This window comes from Arvicanthis niloticus, chromosome Y (assembly GCF_011762505.2).
Source record: "Arvicanthis niloticus isolate mArvNil1 chromosome Y, mArvNil1.pat.X, whole genome shotgun sequence".
Classification (NCBI taxonomy): domain Eukaryota; kingdom Metazoa; phylum Chordata; class Mammalia; order Rodentia; family Muridae; genus Arvicanthis; species Arvicanthis niloticus.
The window spans coordinates 10,598,405-10,618,190 of record NC_133431.1 but is presented as its reverse complement, the minus strand read 5'-3'; the positions used below and the strand labels follow the sequence as shown (position 1 = coordinate 10,618,190).

At 39.1% G+C, this 19,786-nt stretch overlaps 1 protein-coding gene across 1 annotated transcript in view; it reads left to right on the top strand.

Annotated features, from left to right (window-relative positions):
- Positions 1-1,945: 1,945 nt before the first annotated feature.
- LOC143437298 (uncharacterized) overlaps positions 1,946-19,786 on the top strand; it is a 172,113-nt gene continuing 154,272 nt past the window's right edge. The window contains exons 1-2 of the mRNA XM_076922106.1: positions 1,946-2,570; positions 15,596-15,602. Coding sequence (XP_076778221.1) covers positions 1,946-2,570; positions 15,596-15,602 — 632 coding nt within the window. The remainder of the gene's footprint in view (positions 2,571-15,595; positions 15,603-19,786) is intronic.

Below are 19,786 nucleotides of genomic sequence, written 5' to 3'. Positions count from 1 at the left end.
ATCACTTTTGTAGTTAGTAATTTTTCATCCAGCTTTTCAGATGTGTGCTCAATACAGTAGATCTGTTTCCCCTGCATATCCCTCTCAATTGCCATTTGTGTTGCAAGGCTATATCCTATTCTAAGGGTTCAGGAGTGACACAGGTGAACCCTGTTTCAAGGGTTCAAGTATCAATATTTCAAGTTTCTTCTAAACTGACATAGTGATTAAATTATAACTTGTGTGTCAGAAAATAAGTGGAGGAATCACCTGAATTATTTGATTATATTGTCTAGGAAGCATAACTTTACTTTGTATTGATGTCAGTATCAGGCTTTGTGTTGTACACATGTATGTGATATTTTAGGAAGCAGTGAGTTTCAATGATGTGCATGTAAACTTCACTGAGGAAGAGTGGAATTTGCTGGATTCTTCCCAGAAAAATCTCTACAAAGATGTGATGCTGGAGACCTACTGGAACCTCACTGCTATTGGTAAGACTGATTTTTTTTTTTTTTTTTTGCTTCTCAAAATAAGGGAAAACAGTTTCTGGGTTACTGATGATCATCTCTTATTCCAATAGAGATCAAGTAATATTGAGTGAATAAATCAGGTTCATTGCTGTGAAAATTCAGAGTAACTTGAATTTTGCCTAATTCCAATACCATATCATTGATTTTCTTGTACCTGGGTTTTAGGCTATAATTTGGAAGTCAATCATACTGAAGAACAACATCAAACTTCTAGACTTCATGAAAGGTATTTCTTGAGGGGAGGGGGTTTCAAGACAGGGTTTCTCTGTGTAGCCATGTCTGTCCTGGGACTCACTCTGTAGACCAGCTAGCCTCGAACTCAGAAATCCGCCTGCCTCTGCCTCCCAAGTTCTGGGATTAAAGGTGTGTACCACCACCGCCCGGCCATGAAAGGTAATTTTAATGTTTAAACAAATACAAATATGCCTGTGAGGAAATTTTAATATGATCTGGATGCTCTAAAGGAAAGCAAGTGTATAAAATATGAATCATTTTATTGTAGCTATGATTATAATATTCTCCCAAAACTATGTACCTCAATGTCAGTTATCTGATTAGTGTTTGCAAGGCATTTATGTAAGCAAGAAGAGAAGGAAACAATGCCTTAAAAGATTCCTTTAATTGATTTGTATCTCCATTAGAGCTATGTTGTGGAACTACCAATTTGTATAGTCTCATAATATTTAGATGTTGCACATTGAATAGTGATAAACATGTATCCATAACTTTCTGATAATCAAATAGTCCATGATAAAGTTGGTGACACTCGTATTCTTACAGTGAAATTTTTAATTTTATTGTTTTGTCAGTTTATGAGAATCGAGAATGTTGTTTTGGAGAAACATTAATCATGTCTACAATGAACAAAAAGTCAATGCATGTGAATTCAATGTGGAAACATTTCATTTGTTCCGCTTTTTTAATGGTGGTATCAATTGTCAGAATGGATGAAACCATGTGAGCATAGGGATACTAAAAATACAACATCTGTCTATTTCACAACAATGAGAAGATATATAGCATTCTGCCTTTGGTAGACTTTCTGAATATGATAGGTGTTTACAATTAATTATTTTTATGACTTTACCCAAATTCACACAGCAGAAAATCTTTATGGGTACTAGAAGTTTGCAGTTCTTCTGTTCATCCTGTTTCACAGTGCTGTTGTGGTGTGATGCACACTATAGGAAAAACTAAGAATGCAATAGGGGTTTTAATGCTCTTAGTTGTTCCATTTTATTCTGACCTATGAATGCATCATGTAGAAATCTCATATAGAAAAAGGATGTTATAAATGTGAGCCTTGTAGTAAATACTCTTACCATCACAGGTATTTTCAAGTACAACCGTGAACATCAAAGTGATAAAAGTATAAGATCTGAGTGTTCTTTATTATGAGACCAACTGTAAAATTGATTCATAATGATAAAATAATGGATCAGGCTAATAATTGTGGTAAAGCTTTCACATGTGCCCATTACTGTTGCAGGCATAAAAGAAGTCATACTGAAGAGAAACCTTATGAATGTAACCAATGTGGTAAAGCCTTTTTATATCACAGTAGTCTCCAAAGACATACAAGAACACATACTGGAGAGAAGCCTCATGAATGTAATCAATGTGGTAAAGCCTTTTCACAACACAGTAGTCTCCAAAGACATAAAACAACACATACTGGAGAGAAACCTTATGAATGTGATCAATGTGGTAAGGCCTGTTCATGTCACAGTAGTCTCCAAAGACATAAAAGAACACATACTGGAGAGAAACCTTATGAATGTAATCAGTGTGGTAAAGCCTTTTCACAACACAGTAGTCTCCAATATCATAAAAGAACACATACTGGAGAGAAACCTTATGAATGTAATCAATGTGGTAAAGCCTTTTCACAAAAAGGTAATCTCCAAAGTCATAAAAGAACACATACTGGAGAGAAGCCTTATGAATGTAATCAATGTGGTAAAGCCTTTTCACAACACAGTAGTCTCCAAAGTCATGAAAGAACACATACTGGAGAGAAACCTTATGAATGTAATCAATGTGGTAAAGCCTTTTCACGTCACAGTCATCTCCAAAGACATAAAAGAACACATACTGGATAGAAACCTTATGAATGTAATCAATGTGGCAAAGCCTTTAAAAGTTCCAGTTATCTCCCATATAATAGAAAACCCATATACCAGAGAGAATTCTTAGATATGTAATCAATGTGGAAAAAATCATTTATAATTGAAAATTCTCCAAAGACATAAATGTTCACATACTGGAGAGAAACTGTGTGAATGTAATTAATATGGTAAAAGCATTTTCAGAAAACTTTTGTCTCCAAAACCATAAAACAACCCATATTGGAAAGAAACCTATGAATGTAATCATTGTGGTGAAAGTGTTAAAATTTTCAAAAACTTCTAGCATGCTGAGCGGAACCAAGAGTACTGGTCAGCTCATTCGTGAACTCTGTGTTTCAGAAATTTGGCTGACCACAAGATGGTTGAGTATGAATAGGCTGTTGAGAATAGCCTATACAGAATATTCTCCCTGACTGTTACTTAGACCCTGTCACAAACTGAATAATGGGTTGGGACTTTCCAATAACCACCCTTGACTCCCCCTGCATTATGGTTTTTTCTGTGTGGTTTTGCCTTTAAATTCCCTGTGCCTCCAAAGCTCAGGGTCAAACCCCATAGACCCTGCATGGGTTCCGGGTCTTGACCTCAGCATGCTGGTCAAAATATACCTCTTGCTGATTACATCGACTTCTGTGTCTTGTGAATTATTGGGTGACCATGAATTCCTGAGGCTTGGGTGGGGGGAGATCTTCCCTTTTGTGAGGACTTTATAGTGGTGAAAATCTTTCCATAAAGATTTTTTTCAAAACATAAAAGAACAGGTATTGGACAGAACTATGAATGTAATCTTTGAGCTAAAGCCTTTGCATGTCCCATTAATCTCAAAAAAATAAAAGATCCCACATTGGAAGAAACCTCATGAATGTGATCAACATGGTAAAGACTTTTCACAACTTTAGCATCTCCATTACTATAAAAGAACAGGTACAGGAGAGAAACCTCATGAATGTAATCAGTGTTGTAAAGCATTTGCAAGTCACAGTCATCTGCAGTGACAGGAGAGATCATGTACCAGAGAGAAATCTGCTTGAATATTCACAATGTGGTAAAGCCTTTGCCTGTCATAGTTCTTTACACACACACAAAGAAATCACACTGGAGAGAAGCCCCATTAATGTAATCACTGTGGAAAAACTGACAATTCATTTTTTTCTGCGACTACATAGTAGAACACATTCAAGAGAGTGACTCAGTGTCATCAAGGTGCTAAGCCCTTGCATGTCACAGGCATCACCAGATACATAAAAGAACACATAATGTAGAGAAACTGCATGAATGCCATGAATGAAGTACAGTCTTTACATGACAGTTTACTCTCCAAATACTTCAAGTAACACACCTTCTAGAGAAACCTTTTGAATGTGACAAACGTGGAAAAGCCTGTGCCTATCACTGTAGTCTCCAAAGACATAAAAGACCACAAATTGGACAGAAATCTTGTGAATGTCCTCAAGTTGGAAAATCCTTTACATGCCACAGTATTCTCTGAATAGAAAAATCAACACATACTAGAGAGAAACTTTCTGAAATTAATCAATGTGGTAAAGCATCTGCATGTCCTATTCATATTTAAATGCATGAAAGAATTCATAGTAGAAATAAACTGTGGTGATTTGAATATATTTGGTCCTAAGAAGTGATAATATTAGTATGTTTGGCCTAGGTAGATATTACTGTTTTGAAATAATTGAATTCCTAGAGTCGGTGTCTTTGGAGCTCCAGCCAGTGCAAAATAGAGTCTCCTACTATTTTGCTGGATGACAGTCTCTTCCTGGATGCCTTTTCATGAAAATGCAGAACTCTCAGCTCCTTCTCCATAATCATGGCTGCCTGCATGCTGACATTCTTCCTGCTATGTTGGTCATGAAATAAACATTTGAAAATATAAGACAGACTGAATTAACTATTTGCCTTTAAAACTGTTGCCTTGGTCACAGTGTCTCTTCTTAGCAATGGAAATTCTATCTGAGACAGAAGTTTGTTCCCCAGGCTTAAGTATTTTTATTGATAGGCCTTACCATGCTTTTGTTGGAAGCAATGTGGATTTTTAGACTTTGGATTTGTACATGCATTAAGTGGAACTTCATGGGCCATTCTAGTAGAACACATATGTACTAAGGGTGGTTTGAACTTTGTATATAGTTTTTATAATGTTTTGCTGAAGAATGTTGCTGTCTTTTGCTCTCATCAGAAGGTCAAGAGGCTTATTTTGTTAATTACATTGACAAAGGAAGTCTTAGGAAAGCCAAGCATAGCCTTTGGCCTGTGTTTACTCTCATGGTGACTGTTTTGATCATGCTTAGTAATCTTAGAAAAGAAAAAAAATATGAATTGTTAGCTTCAAAGAGAAAATCTTACCAGGAAGTTGAATGAAGATATATCCTGTGATCAAAGATACACAATGTTATTAAAGAAATGGTGATATTATTGCAAGATACCATCCACCTAAACATGTGGATGTGAAGTTTTATGGATGTGAACTGTATAATATTAGGCATTATTATTAACTGGTTACTCTTTTTATGTGGACATGAAGACATACAAGTATGTGTCAAATTGACAATTGACGAATTCTGATTACTATACTGGGTTTTCAATTTAAAATCTAAAGGGATATAGGATATACTTAGGTCCAGGCATGGTGGTACACACCTTAAATCCCAGGAGATGAACATCAAGCAGATCTCTGATTCAAGTCATCCTGGTACAGAACAAGTTTTAGGTAATAAAAAGCTTAGGTATGGGCAAAGTGTTACACATGTATTTCTCAACATTCAGAAGACAGACCCATACAGATCTGAGTTCAAGATTCCTCTACAGAGCAAGTTCAAGGACAGCCGAGCTTAGGCAGCGAAGTTGTTGAAAAATAGAAAGCTGGTGATGATGTAATAGAAGGAGTGATGTTTGGGCCCCAGCAAGCAGAGGGACTCAGCAGCTTTGTCTATGTGGCTCTGCTTTTAGAGGGAAGAATAGAAGGGACAACTGAGACAACTGATGGTGGTCGGCTGTAGTTAGAAAATTAGTGGGGATGAAGAAGAAATCATCACCACTGAGGTGACATCTTCTCAGAAGTGTTTTCTGAGAGGACAAAGAAGCTGTGTTCCAGAGGTAGCCAAGGTTGTACCTTGTTGTGCACCTGGAGTTTATCATCTGTGAGAATCACTCGGGTGGTATTGTTTTCAGAGGCATAAATGAATCTGTCATGCAGAGCAGCTAAGGTTTGGTCCTGTTTAGGGAGTTCATGAGAGCAACACAGTGAATCTTAGTTACAGCAGAAGAACCCAGCATATTGAAGATGTCAGTCCCATGGGATGAGCAGAAAGAACAGCAGCAGCAGTAAAGTGGAATCAAGCAGAACCTAGAGTGCTATAGATGGAAGAGCTGGTAAAGTGACCCAATCTCTTTTGAAGAGCACAGATGATCATGTGTGAATCCCAGATACTGGAACAAGAAACTGTAATATTGAAGTTACCTTTGAAACCCTAATATTTTGAGACTCTAGAGCTGTGGGATACCTGCTCTGGAAAACTGTTGCAGGGAATAAAACCAGCTAAAGAGAAAGAATTGTGCTGCAGTGAGCAAAGCAGGAAGGAGTTGGAGATCTGAAGAACACTTTGACATCAGACATGGAGATGCAGAGATTGGAGATTGCCTTACTGTTTTGGTCTTATTTTGGCCCAGTATTTCCTCATAATGGCATTTAAAAATGGTGAAGTACGTTCTGCAAATTTGGATGGATATGATATTCTATTTGTTTTGAAGATATAGGAGATTACATTTACATGATTGTATAAAACTCAAAAGAGACTTTGAACTTGAGGAATTTGTTGTGTCTTTCTCCAATTCTTTTGATTAATTTAGTTAAATATCTGTTTTGCTACATTTTAAAATGACTACATCAGCTTGCTCCGTTGGTCCATCTGCTTGGAAAATCTTTTTACATTCCTTTACCTGGAATTACTGCCTATTCTCGATGTTGAGCTATACTTTTTGTATGGAATTGAAGGATCAATTTTATTAGCATCTATTCTGTTACCCTTTGTCTTTTTACTGGTGAACTGTGGTCATTGATACTGGGAGAGTCAATAAACAGTGATTGTTAACTCCTTGTATTTTGTTATTGCTGCTGCTGGTGGTGCTGCTGGTGCTGGTGTTGGGGTATTTGTGTGCTTTCCTTTCTTTTGCAGATAATACAAGATTATTTACGACCTGAATTTTCATTTTTATTGGTAACTTCCTTGAAGGTAATCTGCAATTTTAAAAAATCTTCATTTATATGTTTATTGGCCTTTGACCTTTGTAGCTTTTAGTATTCTTTCTTTGTACTGGATGTTTTGATTATTATACATGAAAGAGACTTCATTTTAGGGTCTATTCTGTTAGGTGTTTTCATGATTCTTTTACTTTGATAGGCACCTTCATCCTTATTTTGGAAGTTTTTCTTCTAAGATTTTGTTATCAATATTTTAGGAGAATTTGATCTAATATTGTTTTTTCTCTAGTCCTGGTATCCTTACATTTTATCCTTTCACAGTGTCCTAGATTTTCTGGATATTTTATGTCAGGAAGTTTTAGATTTAACATTTTCTTTGTGTGATATTTCCATCCCTTCCATTGTATCTTCAGTGCTTAAGATTTTTCATTCATCTCTTGCCTCCGTAATTCCTCTTTGCCGTCTTGAAGTTTTGTTTCCATTATTCCCTCAGCTTGTGATTTTGTTATTGTTTCTATTTTTCTTGTAATCTTCATTTGTTTTTCTTGGCTTTATTTTTTTTTTAAACAGGGTTTCTCTGTGTAGCCCTGGTAGTCCTGGAACTCACTCTGTAGACCTGGGTGGCCTGAAACTCAGAAATCCACTGCCACTGCCTCCCAAGTGCTGGGATTAAAGGCTGTGCACCACCACTGCCCAGCTCTTGGCTTTATTTATAAGATTTGTTGGTTTCCTCCATGTTTTTGTTTGTGTTTTCCTGGCTGTCTTTGAGGTGTTTATTGATTTCCTCCAATTGTTTGTGCTTTCCTCAATTTCTTTAAGAGATTTAGTCATGTCCACTTTAAGGACTTCTATTATCTTCATACAGTTGGTTTCAAAGCCTTTTTCTTGTACTTCAGCTATGTTGGAATATTTAAGACCCCCTTTGGCAATATAAATGAGCTCACACTCATTAACCAGAGGGTGATAAATGTTCCTCCTTAGTACAGAATCAAGTACCAACATCATGGAATGGGATGTGGCTATAACTTCTGGAATTGAAAAAGTCTATTTTATGTCAATGTACTTGATATACAATAGTTTGTGTCCGCACAATGAAATGTATGGTGGGACCCACCATAGGCTCTATGATAGATTCCGTGAAGTACTCAGCTTACATTTAACACAAAGTTTGATTAACTCCATGTTTTTTCTCATTAAATTGGACAGGGAGGCAACTGATGCACTTTTTAAATAAGTTACTTTGTTGAGATGATGGTTTTAATGGCATCGCTTCCAATCACTAACCCTGGAGTCACCAATACAAAAAAATAAAAGACATGATGGTGACAGGGTAATAATTTTCTAGTTTGCCAGCATGTCAGGTGAATGAAGACAAACTAGATTGATAGGTATATAATTTGAGAACTTTAGCATAATCCAAGAAATATTGAATTTCCAACTTTGGAGATACGGCAAATGCACTTTCAGTGTTAAGTCAGGTGGGATGATTGAGACACAGGCCATTGCCTGTAGCTGTGTGTGTCATATTACAGAACACAGAAGCTAACATTGCACATAGCAGCCAGGTATGTGCAATTAATAGTAGTAAATTAATGCCATTTTCTCTGCAAGGAAACCATCTATCTGCTCTTTTTCAAACTCAGTGTAGATATATATTTTTTCAATTCTGTTTCTTTTTTTCCCTTTTTAATTAAAATTATAAAATTTTTTACATTCCAAATTTGCCCTCTTTCCTGGTACCTCTTCCCTGAGGTCTTTTCCCCATCTTCCTCCCTGCTGCCTCTGAGAGGTTTCTCTCCCACCCGCCCACCCACTGGGACCTCACCTCCACCAGGTTCCCTTTTCCCTGTGGCATCAAGTTTCTATAGGGTTAAGTGCATCCTCTCCCATTGTGGCCAGACAAGGCAGTCCTCTGCTCTACACATGCCCAGGGCCATGAACCATCCCCTGTATGCCCCTTGGTTTTTGGCTTAGACTCTGGAAGCCCTAAAGTGTCCAAGTTAATTGACACTGTTGTTTTTCCTATGGGGTCGCCATCCTCTTCACCTTCTTAAGTCTTTCTTCTGACTCTTCCATATGGAACATTTCACCCTACATATATATATATGATTGATAGATAGATAGATAGATAGATAGATAGATAGATAGACAGACTTTTAGCCATACTAATGAAAGGACACAGAGACAATATCCTAATTACCAAAATCAGATATGAAAAGGTAGACATACAATTACATATATCTTCTCCTCAGTACCTCATTGTATCTTCTCCAAAATTGAACATGTTGTCTGTCACAAATCGCCGGGCAGTGGTGGTACACTCCTTTAATCCCAGCACTTGGGAGGCAGTGGCAGGTGCATTCCTGATTTCCAGGCCAGCCTCGTCTACATGGTGAATTCCAGGACAGCCAGGGCTACACAGAGAAACCCTGTCTCAAAAAAAACAAAAAAAAATTGTCACAAATGAAGCCTCATCAGATAAAAGAAGACTGAAATATTCTCATGCATCCTATGAAATCAGTACAGAATAATCTGGATTTCAGTAATAACAAAAATATCAGAAAGCCACATACTGAACAACTTTCTATAAAATGATAACTTGCTAAGGAAAGAAAGAAAGAAAGAAATAAAAGACTGGACTCTAGAATTCAATGAGAATGAAGACACACCATAACAAAACTTATGGGACACAAAATATCATGGCACTAATTGCCCTCATAAACATACCAGAGAGACCCTACACAAGCAACTTAACAGCATATCAGAAAGCTTTAGAACAAAAAGAAGCAAACACACTTAAGAGATGTAGACACCAGGAAATAATCAAACTCAGGGAAGATGTGAGTCTCTTGTTTTGGAGGGTGTCCCACAATGATTTCCGGCCCAGCACAGGACAGGGTGCGAGCAGGGAGGGGAGATCGCCTGCCTCCATTGCTGCCTCTGCTGAGTTTCCACTGTTGCAGCCCAGTAACTCCCAGGTGCTGCACTGGTCTCCATGCTGAGCTGACTCAGGCTGGGCCAATAAGGAGCCAGCTAGCTTGCATGGAGGCAGCTTGGTGTCCCAGGCAGGTTCTGGGAGAGCAGATCTCTTCCCAAGTGTTACAGCTCTTGCTACAGAAACTGTCGGACACCCGCATGATTCTCGTACACTTTACTTCCCCTGAATAGAGCCCTTATATACAGTTTCTGGGTGGGTTAGGGTCAGTCAGCAGATAATGCCTATTGACTTGTTCTGAGAGCTTGAAGATACCTCATCTACTTGTGGGATAGCCTGGGGCACTGTTCCTCCTGACTTATGGCCATAGACCTTTCTGTGGGCTCTGGAGGGCTGAAGCTAAATGAAAAGAACCAGGGCCTGGAAGCAGAGCTGAACACCTGCCGTCCGATAAAGGTCTGGGGTTCAAGGCATATGGTCTACCAGGCATCCAGATGCTTCTCACTGCCCACCTCCCCACAGGCAAAAATGAAACACTTAGAAACAAAGAGTACAGTACAGAGACTCAACAAAACCAAGAACTAGTTCTTTGACAAAATCAATATGATAGAACAGCCCTTAGCCAGACCAACCAGAGGGCACAGAGACAGTATCCAAATTAGCAAAATCAGAAGTTAAAAGGGAGACATAACAAGAGAAACTGAGAAAACTTCTGAAAATCATTAGTTCTTTCTACACACTGGAAAATCTAGATGAAATGTGTAGCCAGAGAAATGGATAATTATCTAGACAGATACCATAAACCAAAATTAAATCAAGATCAGTAAATTATCTAAAGTGTAGTATAACCTTTAAGGAAATCAAAGCAGGCATTATAAACCTCCTGTCCAAGAGAAGGCAAGGACTAGGTAGTATTAATGCAGAATTCTACCAGACCTTCAAAGAAGAGCTAAGACCAATACACCTTGGATAATTTCACAAAATAGAAACAGAAGACTACCTAATTCATTCTATGTGTATTTGTTTTAAAAGCCAATTATTGATTTCAAATGCAACATTGCTATATCCTCCTTTTTGTTTTCATTCACCTTCAATTCCAAGTCATTAAGAATTTCTTTCCATTTTTTTCAACTCCTCCTGATTATTTATTTTTGTTCATAGGAATGTTTCCTGCAGCTGAGGCTTGCCTCTGTATGTAATTGAGAATTGTTTTGAGCACCCAGTCCTTTTGTGCTGCTCAGTGCTGGAAAGAGTGTCTTGCAACTCTTTCAGACTGGTCCTAGACTGGTCAGTGCAAAACAAAAATAAAACATTGAGTGCGTTTCCTACAACCTCTCTGGCTTTCCTTGGGTCTTAAAATGAAGAGGGAGGGACCTGTGCAAGAATCAAGTTCTATGACCAACTTTGAAGCAGGGTTAGTCACAGTACAAAAAAAGATGAAAACAGAGGGTAAAAGCTTCCTTCAATTAGTAGTGATTGATATTAGCAAGGAGTTGTGAGGTAATTAATTTTAGGTGATTAACAAATGTCTTGATTAATAATTTCTTGTTTCTACACACTAGGTAATCAATAGTCTGGATAAAGGCCAGGCAGTGGTGGCACACACCTTTAATCCTAGGCATTGGGAGGCAGATGCAGGCAGATTTCTAAATTTGAGGCCAGCCTCATATACAGAGTGAGTTCCAGGACAGCCAGGGATACACAGAGAAACCCAGTCTCGAAAAACCAAAACAAAAAAACAAAACAAAACAAAACAAAAACTGGGAATCATGAAGTGGCCCTGTTTTAAAAGACTATTATTTTCTTGGTTTGAAATGTTCAGCCTGAGAGAAAAAGTAAAAATAATATTTGATGTGCTCTAATACAGGATCCTAAACTCTGGACACATGGCCATAAAACCTGGTTCAACTTTGTACAATAATTTTTGGGGACTATAATTACATTATTTCTATATTTATTTCCTGCCTTCCATGATTGCTTAATAAAGATGCCAAAACCTGAAGCTGGGGAGAAGAAAGGTAGATGGTGCATTAGGTCCCAGACTGAGTGTCTGGGGAAGACACCATGAAGGAGAGAGAAGAGGGAGAAGGAAGAAGGCACCATGGGGTTGGTGGAGTGTGAGTGCATGGCCAGTAGGTCTGGCCTGGGAGTATGAGCAGCCTATCGAGAACATGGCATGTGATATCTCACAGATATTAACAGGGAAATAGACAAAATAGGAATAAAGGGTTGATATCTGCCCAACTCTGTTGCTTTACTGCTTATTGTAAATACAAAGTCTTCTGTGTCTTTTATTTCGAATCTCTATGATTTAAGTGGGGTAAGAAACTCCCAAATAATATTTACCACAGCAAAATGGCTGTTATTGTGGTTTGGGTCCAATGATTGAGATGGAATGGAAAGTAAGATGACAGAGGATTCTCAGTAGTCCTGGCTCTGGTTCTTTCTAGAAAATGTCATACTGTGCTTTCAGATACCTTTTCTTCAAAGAAGATGAAAGGAAGGGATTGTTCCAGTAACCTACTATTAGACATTGAAGCTGAAACTCAAGGGGCTGCTCCCTGGGGTCACCATGCCTAAGATCTCAGAACCCAACAGACAAGGCTAGATGATCATAAGGACAAGACCCAGCTAAGCTATGTCATGAATTTTAGGCTAGCCAAAGCTAAATTAAACCCAGTCTCACGTCCACCTCAAATATGTTCATCCAAAGAAGATGGAAAAATATGTTATATGCATCCATTCGTAAGTACATATGCCTTTCTAATTAATAATTTCATGTGTGTATAACAGCATTGGGAAAACAAGAGAATCAATAATGAAATATTAAAAAAATTCTCTGTATGGGGAAATAAAGTTTACTTTAGCTTTTGGGTTTTCTATTTGAATCTCTATTTCAGCATTTCTGTGTCATTAACTTAGTTAGAAGGGATCTTGATCATCCATGTCCTCCATAAAATATAATATTAGTGCTCTAAAGTGCACATTATGTAGAACTGACCTAGGGCACATGAAGTGTCAACCAAATTGGACTCATTGTAAACCCATAAGGGCACCAGAGGACATAAAATAAATCCAACCAAAATTTAGTAATCTTCTAATTAAGTGAAATGCATAGGAATCTAGTGCCATAGGGTATTCAGAGATATTAATTCTAAGGTGAAGATAAGTCAGTGCACCTGGCCAATCCCACTGCAAAGAGAAAAGCACATTTACTGGCCGATTAGGATTCTGGAGATAGCACACTCCTCACTTGGGTGTGTTACACCAGCCTATATACCAAGTAGCTCAGAAAGCTGCTAGCTTTCTGTTGGGGCCAAAACCAGGAGAAGGCTCTGTAACAGGACCAGGCTGCTGTGCAGGCTGTTCTACCAGTTTCATGGTTAGATAGGAACGTTGTTTGGAACCTTTGGCAGGTGTTTATTGTGAGTAATAGATTATGAATATTAGAGCAAGGCTCTACCATCATCTATCCAACTATTTTCTATTAAAAAGGAATATCTTGGCCTGCTATTCCATCTTAGTAGAAATTGAACATGTCATGCCAGGGAAATGTTAGTGATCCCCAAAAAGTCACACAGAGGAGCTGATCTGATGCAACTCACAGCAGGGTCTTTATTCTATTTGAGCTAGCTTGCTTCCATCCCCAATGCACCAGCATCAGTCAAGACTGTTTTGGTGGTGGTGGAACCCCAAGTGTCTATCAGGGAAAGGCTTTATTGTAAGCAGCACATGGGGAGTATGTGTGCAAGCATCTAATTGAAAATCTTCTGTGGCCTTTAACATAATTGGCTGGTGCTGGGAGTCACCTCATAAACTTAACTTCATCCCCCTCTGCATTAGTGGTTATTAGGCATGGACTTGTAACCCAAGGTGCAGGTTTTTTGGGTTAATAAACTGGGGAGACCCGGGTATTTTAGTGAGGGTGTTGTAACTTGGAAACTCTAGTCGTTTAGGATTAGCCTAGAGAAGTGGAGGTAGGCTTGGGTTTTGTTGGAGGGAACTGGAAACTTATGCTAGGTACCTGATGTTCCCCAAAAAAGCCTGTTAGTTCTTGTTGGCGTCTCTAATCTGACCAGCAGACAGAGAATGACCCACAACTCAATAGTTCTTCTCAACACAGTTTTATTCAGGATCCTTATTATCCTCTCTCTATGGAAGCCTCTTCTCTTATTAATCTTTCTCTTTCGGGTGCCCTTCTGTCCTCTCCTCTCTCTGGATGCCTTTCTCCTGTCTCTTGGGATGGCCCCTACTCCTATCTCTCTGGGTGGGTCCCTTCTCGTTTATTCTCGCTGGGTGGTCTTCTTTCCTATCTTTCTTGGGAGGCTCTGTGTTATCCTCAGGGTGGGGGGAACTTCTGTAAACTCTTCGTAATGGTCACCTTTTTATACCCTGCCTGTCCCAATCAGGCACCTGCCATGTGGGCGCAGGCCTCATTGGGTTGCCACCTGAAAACAAAAAAAAAAAACCACCCAAAAAAAAAAAGCCCGATACATGTTGTAGCAGTGAGTTTGCACATTGTGGCTCAGTTAGGGGAAAAAATAGCACAGTGCGGTGCGGCAAACTGCCAAGAAGCAGAGCTGAGCACACCTGCTCCTCACAGTTTCTATTCCTGTACAAATGCCCTAGTATTATACATGCAGACCTAGGACTTCCTGGTTACAAGGGCCTATCATCAAGTGACTAAGGAAGAAATAGAAATAACTAGTCCTGCTTTACTAAGGGTTTGTCTGCCTGTTATGCCAGGCCATTCAAAAGTGACAACTGCAGCATGAAAAACATGTTTCTGGGACAATTCTGAAAGGACACAGTAAAGGGAACTCCACCCACAGTTTCAGAGCTTCATGCAGTTGTCATGCTTAGCATTTGCTTTTGGAAATGGGTGTGATTATCACTGAATCATCAGCTATTAAACAGTGGGATGTTAATGTCAGGGACTTGGAAACAGAACGATTAGAATAGTGGTTGAGAGAAGAGACATAAAGGAGGAAGTATGTGGATAGATCTCTCAAAATGGTCAAAGGATGTGTAAACATAATTATGTCCATGTAAAGGCTGATCCAAAAGGTAACGTTTATCTGAGCAAACCATTCATAATCAAGTTAGTCGGATGATCTATCTTTGAGAAAGGTCAGCTGTGTCCTCAGCTATATCTGTCATTTTCCAGAAGGACATGAAAACATAGTAGCCAGGTCAGATGCGGCAGGGTTTATGCATGGGCTTAGAAAACAGTAGTGTCGTCCTCTCACCAAGCCTGGTTATGGCCACATCTGCTGGTGAGTCCAGATCTACCAGCAGTAGAGACCAACATGAGCCCTAGATAATGGAACTACATCCTGGGTTGACCAAGCCAGTGACTTGGTGGCAGGTTGACTACATCGGATCATTTCTCTTGGGCAAAAGGACAAACAAAGCTTTCTATTTCCTGGATAGATCATATTCTGCTTATGATTTGACTTTCATGCACATATTGCTTCTGCCAAAATCCACGATCCAGGATATTCTGAGTGTCCATTCACCACAATGCATTCCACACAGTAAGGCTTCTGACCAAGGAACTCATTTTCACAGCAGAGAAGTGAGACATGGGCCAATGTCAGGGATTCGAATGGTATTAATTACCATTAATACCATAGTCCTTGTTACCTGAAGCGTGCGAACTGATAACAAAATAGGATGACCTTTAGAAAGAACTTTTACACAGCCAATTATGGGACATTCCACCCTGGAGAGCCGGGGCAGGGTCCCTAGGCTGTATGTATTTGAATCAGCTTCAATATTTGGATACAGTTTCCTCACAGCCAAGATCCATGGTTTTAAGAATCAAGGCGTTGGAAACCTGTGTGAATGTCACAGTCCCCAAATCTGAGTGGAACTGTCACAGCTTCAAAATGGAGGACTCCCTTACAGAAGGGCTTCAATTCTTTCTGTTGTTTAATTATTTATTTATTTTATTTTTTTTATAGGCTTCAGTTCTTTCTGTTATTATTATATATTTATTTTATGGATTCCATTTCTTTTATTATTTATTTATTATTTATTTATTATTTTGATTTAGGGCTGCCATTTCTTCTTTTATTATTTATTTATGTATTTTATTTTTATTAGGGTTTTCCATTTCTTTTATCTATTATTGTATGTATTTATTTATTTTATTTTTTAGGGGCTTTCCATTCTCTGCCTCAATGTATCTAGCCATTGTCCTGAAACACGGGTGAATGTACTTATCAAAAGATTGTCCCTGTGTTGTTGTTCCTTAAAAAACTCCAGCACCACAGGTCCCATTCTGGCTCCCTGCCCACATGATAATATATTTTACTATTATGACCCATTAAATCCTTTTCACCTGTACCCATAAAAGCCCTCATATACCTTATTTCTGGAACAGTAAAAGTGGAATGACTCACTGTGCTGGTCTCCGGATTGTTAATTTTATAATACGCCATTCAAGCCGAGATGGCCATGGCGTTCCCTTTTGTCCTCACCGGTTGGTGGCTAACAAACCACCAGAAATAAAGAAGACCACACCCCCCAAAGCTGCCAACCTTAGTGGCCCAGTAGGAGAGAAAAATGTTCAGTGTGTTTTACATTCTGTTTAGGCCTTTCCCATTCTCAGGTTCTCACAAATTCTCTGTCTTTCATGAATTCCATCACTGGTGATGCTTGTGGCAAAGATGAATATGTGGGGGGCTGGCTCTTGCAGTCACCTTTGAGGAGGAATCTGTCCTTTTGGTTGTTTGTTACAATGGATTCTTATACATTGTTTAAACTGACCAAAGGGGTGGGATAGAAAGAGCAGCAGTTATGTGCCTCAGAGAAGAGTCCTTCTAAGGGGACAAAATAAAACAAAAGAGATGGACATGACTCTCCAATAAGACAGTTCATGGAAGGCAAGCACACATGGAAGGTCTGTTCTGGGAGTCGGGTAATCATCCAACAATACACAAAAGCCAGACTGTTAGGACATTATATTTCTATTCAGGAATGAGTTAAGAATATAACTAGTGTGGGGACAGGTCCGGATGGGTTCCACCGAACTCCAGCTTGGATGAGGACAGGTCTCATGTAGATGCCTCTGCCTGCGGGGGTACAGGTTGGCGTGCAGCAGGGAAGGTCCACTGCTGGCCTCTGTCACAGCCTCCCACCAAAGTCTCTGCATGGGAGAGGGGAGGAATCTGAAGGCGTTTTGGGAGAGCTGGCATTCTCTGAAGTGGGTCACAGCTCTTTGCTAAGCCAGGAGGTGCCAAGCCAGATAGCGAGGAAGAGAAAGGGATGTCTTAGCCCAGTTGTTAACAGCTCTGGCTGAGCCCGGGAGGTGCCGTTGAGATGCTGCAGGTGGCTGGCAAAAAGAGGGGAGGATCCATGACAGAAGCTCCAGGCCAACAGGATATTCTTTCAGCACTTTAACATCTGAATTAGGCTCAAATAATATACAGTTTGTGGTGGGTTAGCTTTTTGCAGCAGGTAAACCCATACTGGCTCGGGTCTGGAGAGCTTGGGGAATTGCCTCATCTGCTGTGGGGGGAGACCCTGAAGCCAAATTATTCCATTTGATCAATGGCCAAATAAAAACCTCTCTCTGTGGAGGGCCTGTAAAAAGGGGCAGAAGAAGCTGGATTAGAGACCAGGGGGCACAGGAAGAAAGCTGGACCGCCTTCCATCCCAGGGGGGTTCTGGGTTCAAAAGCTTATTCCACCAGGCACCCAGCTGTCTCTATAGGGCACAGTGCCCCACAAATTAGGGCCAGTATTATGCTTATTTTAGGAAAGAAAATAGTCAAGAGAGTCCACTAAAAACCAATGTCATGCTTTGTATTGGGTGTTAGAAGGACGATATTTTGACCATTTTTGTAAGGACAGTACGTTTGGTGAAAAAAATTGAGGAATTTGGACAAACTTCTTATAAGTTTAGATTAACCACTGATTCTCTTCTATTACAATCTTGTGTGATACATGAAGAATAGGAAATTTTTGAGGAAATACCCTAGATCATTTTTAACATGGAGTTATGTTTTTATAAAGGTGGAAATGTGCATCTATTAGAGCTGGAACCAAATATTCCATAGCCCTTCACAAAACGGATTAACTTGAGCAAGCGGTGTTTGCTTTCATCAGAAACCCTGCATGGAAGAGCAGGTACCTTTTGCTGCTCCCACATCACATTTGTAACTCAGCGACATGCGATGGTTACTGTAGGGGAAGGACACAGTCTATAGTTGACAAGTTTACTCTTTGATAGAGAGATGGTGTTCTATATTGATAAATATTGATTGCTGTTGATTATTGATTACTATTGGATTTATGATTAGCATTGGTTATTGACAGCATCAATTATGATTGGTGTGATTATTTTCTTCGATCACTATTGGTATTGATTAGATTGGTTATTGATTGGCATCAATTATTGATGATTTATGGTAGTTGATTATGATTACCATTGATTTGTATTTGGCCTCCAGTATGTAATATGTTGTTTAAGTTTTCCTCAGTTGAATGTCGACCGGCATGCTTGACGTAAGCAAAGGGCCCTTTCCTTCATGTGGGATCATTGAGATATTCTCTATATGACAAAGAGAAAGCAAGAGTGAGAATTTATTTTCTACATAAACATTTCACGAAAGATTTCAAACAAGTTTTGAGGACTTTTGTCCCGTGAAGTACTAAAGAGACACACTGCAGTTTTGAAAGTGATCATAAGTTTACACATGACGGCCTAAGATTACCGTTTAGCAAAAATCAACTTCTAGACTTCTATTAAGGTCTGTTGAAAATTCTTGTCTAGGTTATCACTGCTCTTCTTGAAGAATCTTCTGTATATTCAAAGCTTTCCTTTTTTTTTGGTGTTTTTGTTAAACCTTTTTTTTTTTATTTTGTTTCTTTTTAGTGAACATTACTCCATATCCCTTGCTTGGGCTGGAGTGTGACTTCCCATAGAAGCTCTGAGGGAATTCATCCTGTGTTTTGACTCTCCTCATGTAGACGGATCAGGATATGATAAACTTAGATTGGACAGCCCAGTTTGTCTACATGTTTTATCTGAAGACCAGATACTTTAATCCCATAGGGTATTTCCCAAAAAACTTTTATGATCTAAGTGGCCTTAAATACCTCATTTTATTCTTCAGAACTTCCAAAGGCTTTTGTATGCTTTCTTTTCCAAGGCTTTTTGTATGCTGTTTCTTTATTGAACCATTACATCTTTAGATCAATCTCTAACATTTTATAATGTTAAATACCATAAATAGAATAGGCTTAACAAAAAAATTACAATCTATGTGAGAATATTTATTCAGGCGTTGGGAAAGAAAGCAAATATCCTCTCTTCTAAAGTTCTCAGTGGCACCACATTTCAAAATTTATCATAATTGGACCTAGGATAACGGTGAAACTAATTGGTTTTTACATACAGAAACTTGACAAAAGTGTTCTTATGAGACTGTCTACACCTGCAATCAGTCCACATTAAAAACTTTTACTCAGATACATTCTGGAGGACAAATTTACATTACCTTAGAGTTATTCCCCTTTCCAAGCTTGTACATATATGGACAGCCATGTCCATGGTTTTTTGTGTGTGTTTTGATAGAAGGTTTAAATAAAATTAAAAAGGCCCCCATGCTGTGATTATCTTTTTTCGTTTTTTTTTTCTTTTCTTTTTCTTTTTTTTTTTTTTTTTTGTTTTTCTTTTCGAGACAGGGTTTCTCTGTGTAGCCTTGGCTGGACCTGTGAACTCCACTCTTGTAGGCCAGGCTTGGCCTTCGAACTCAGAAAATCCACCTGCCTCTGCCTCCCAAGTCTTGGGATTAAAGGCGTGCACCACCACTGCCCGGCTTCTTTTTTTCAATTAAACTCACGCAGAGTCCCATGGGGAGGAAAGCGGGATTCCGAACCAGGAACGAGGGCATGGGAGAGCCCTCTGCAGGTGGATAACTTAGCCACTGCGCCACCACTGGCTTGCTCTGCTGTGATTATTTTAATTCAACCAAAGCTGAAGGTAT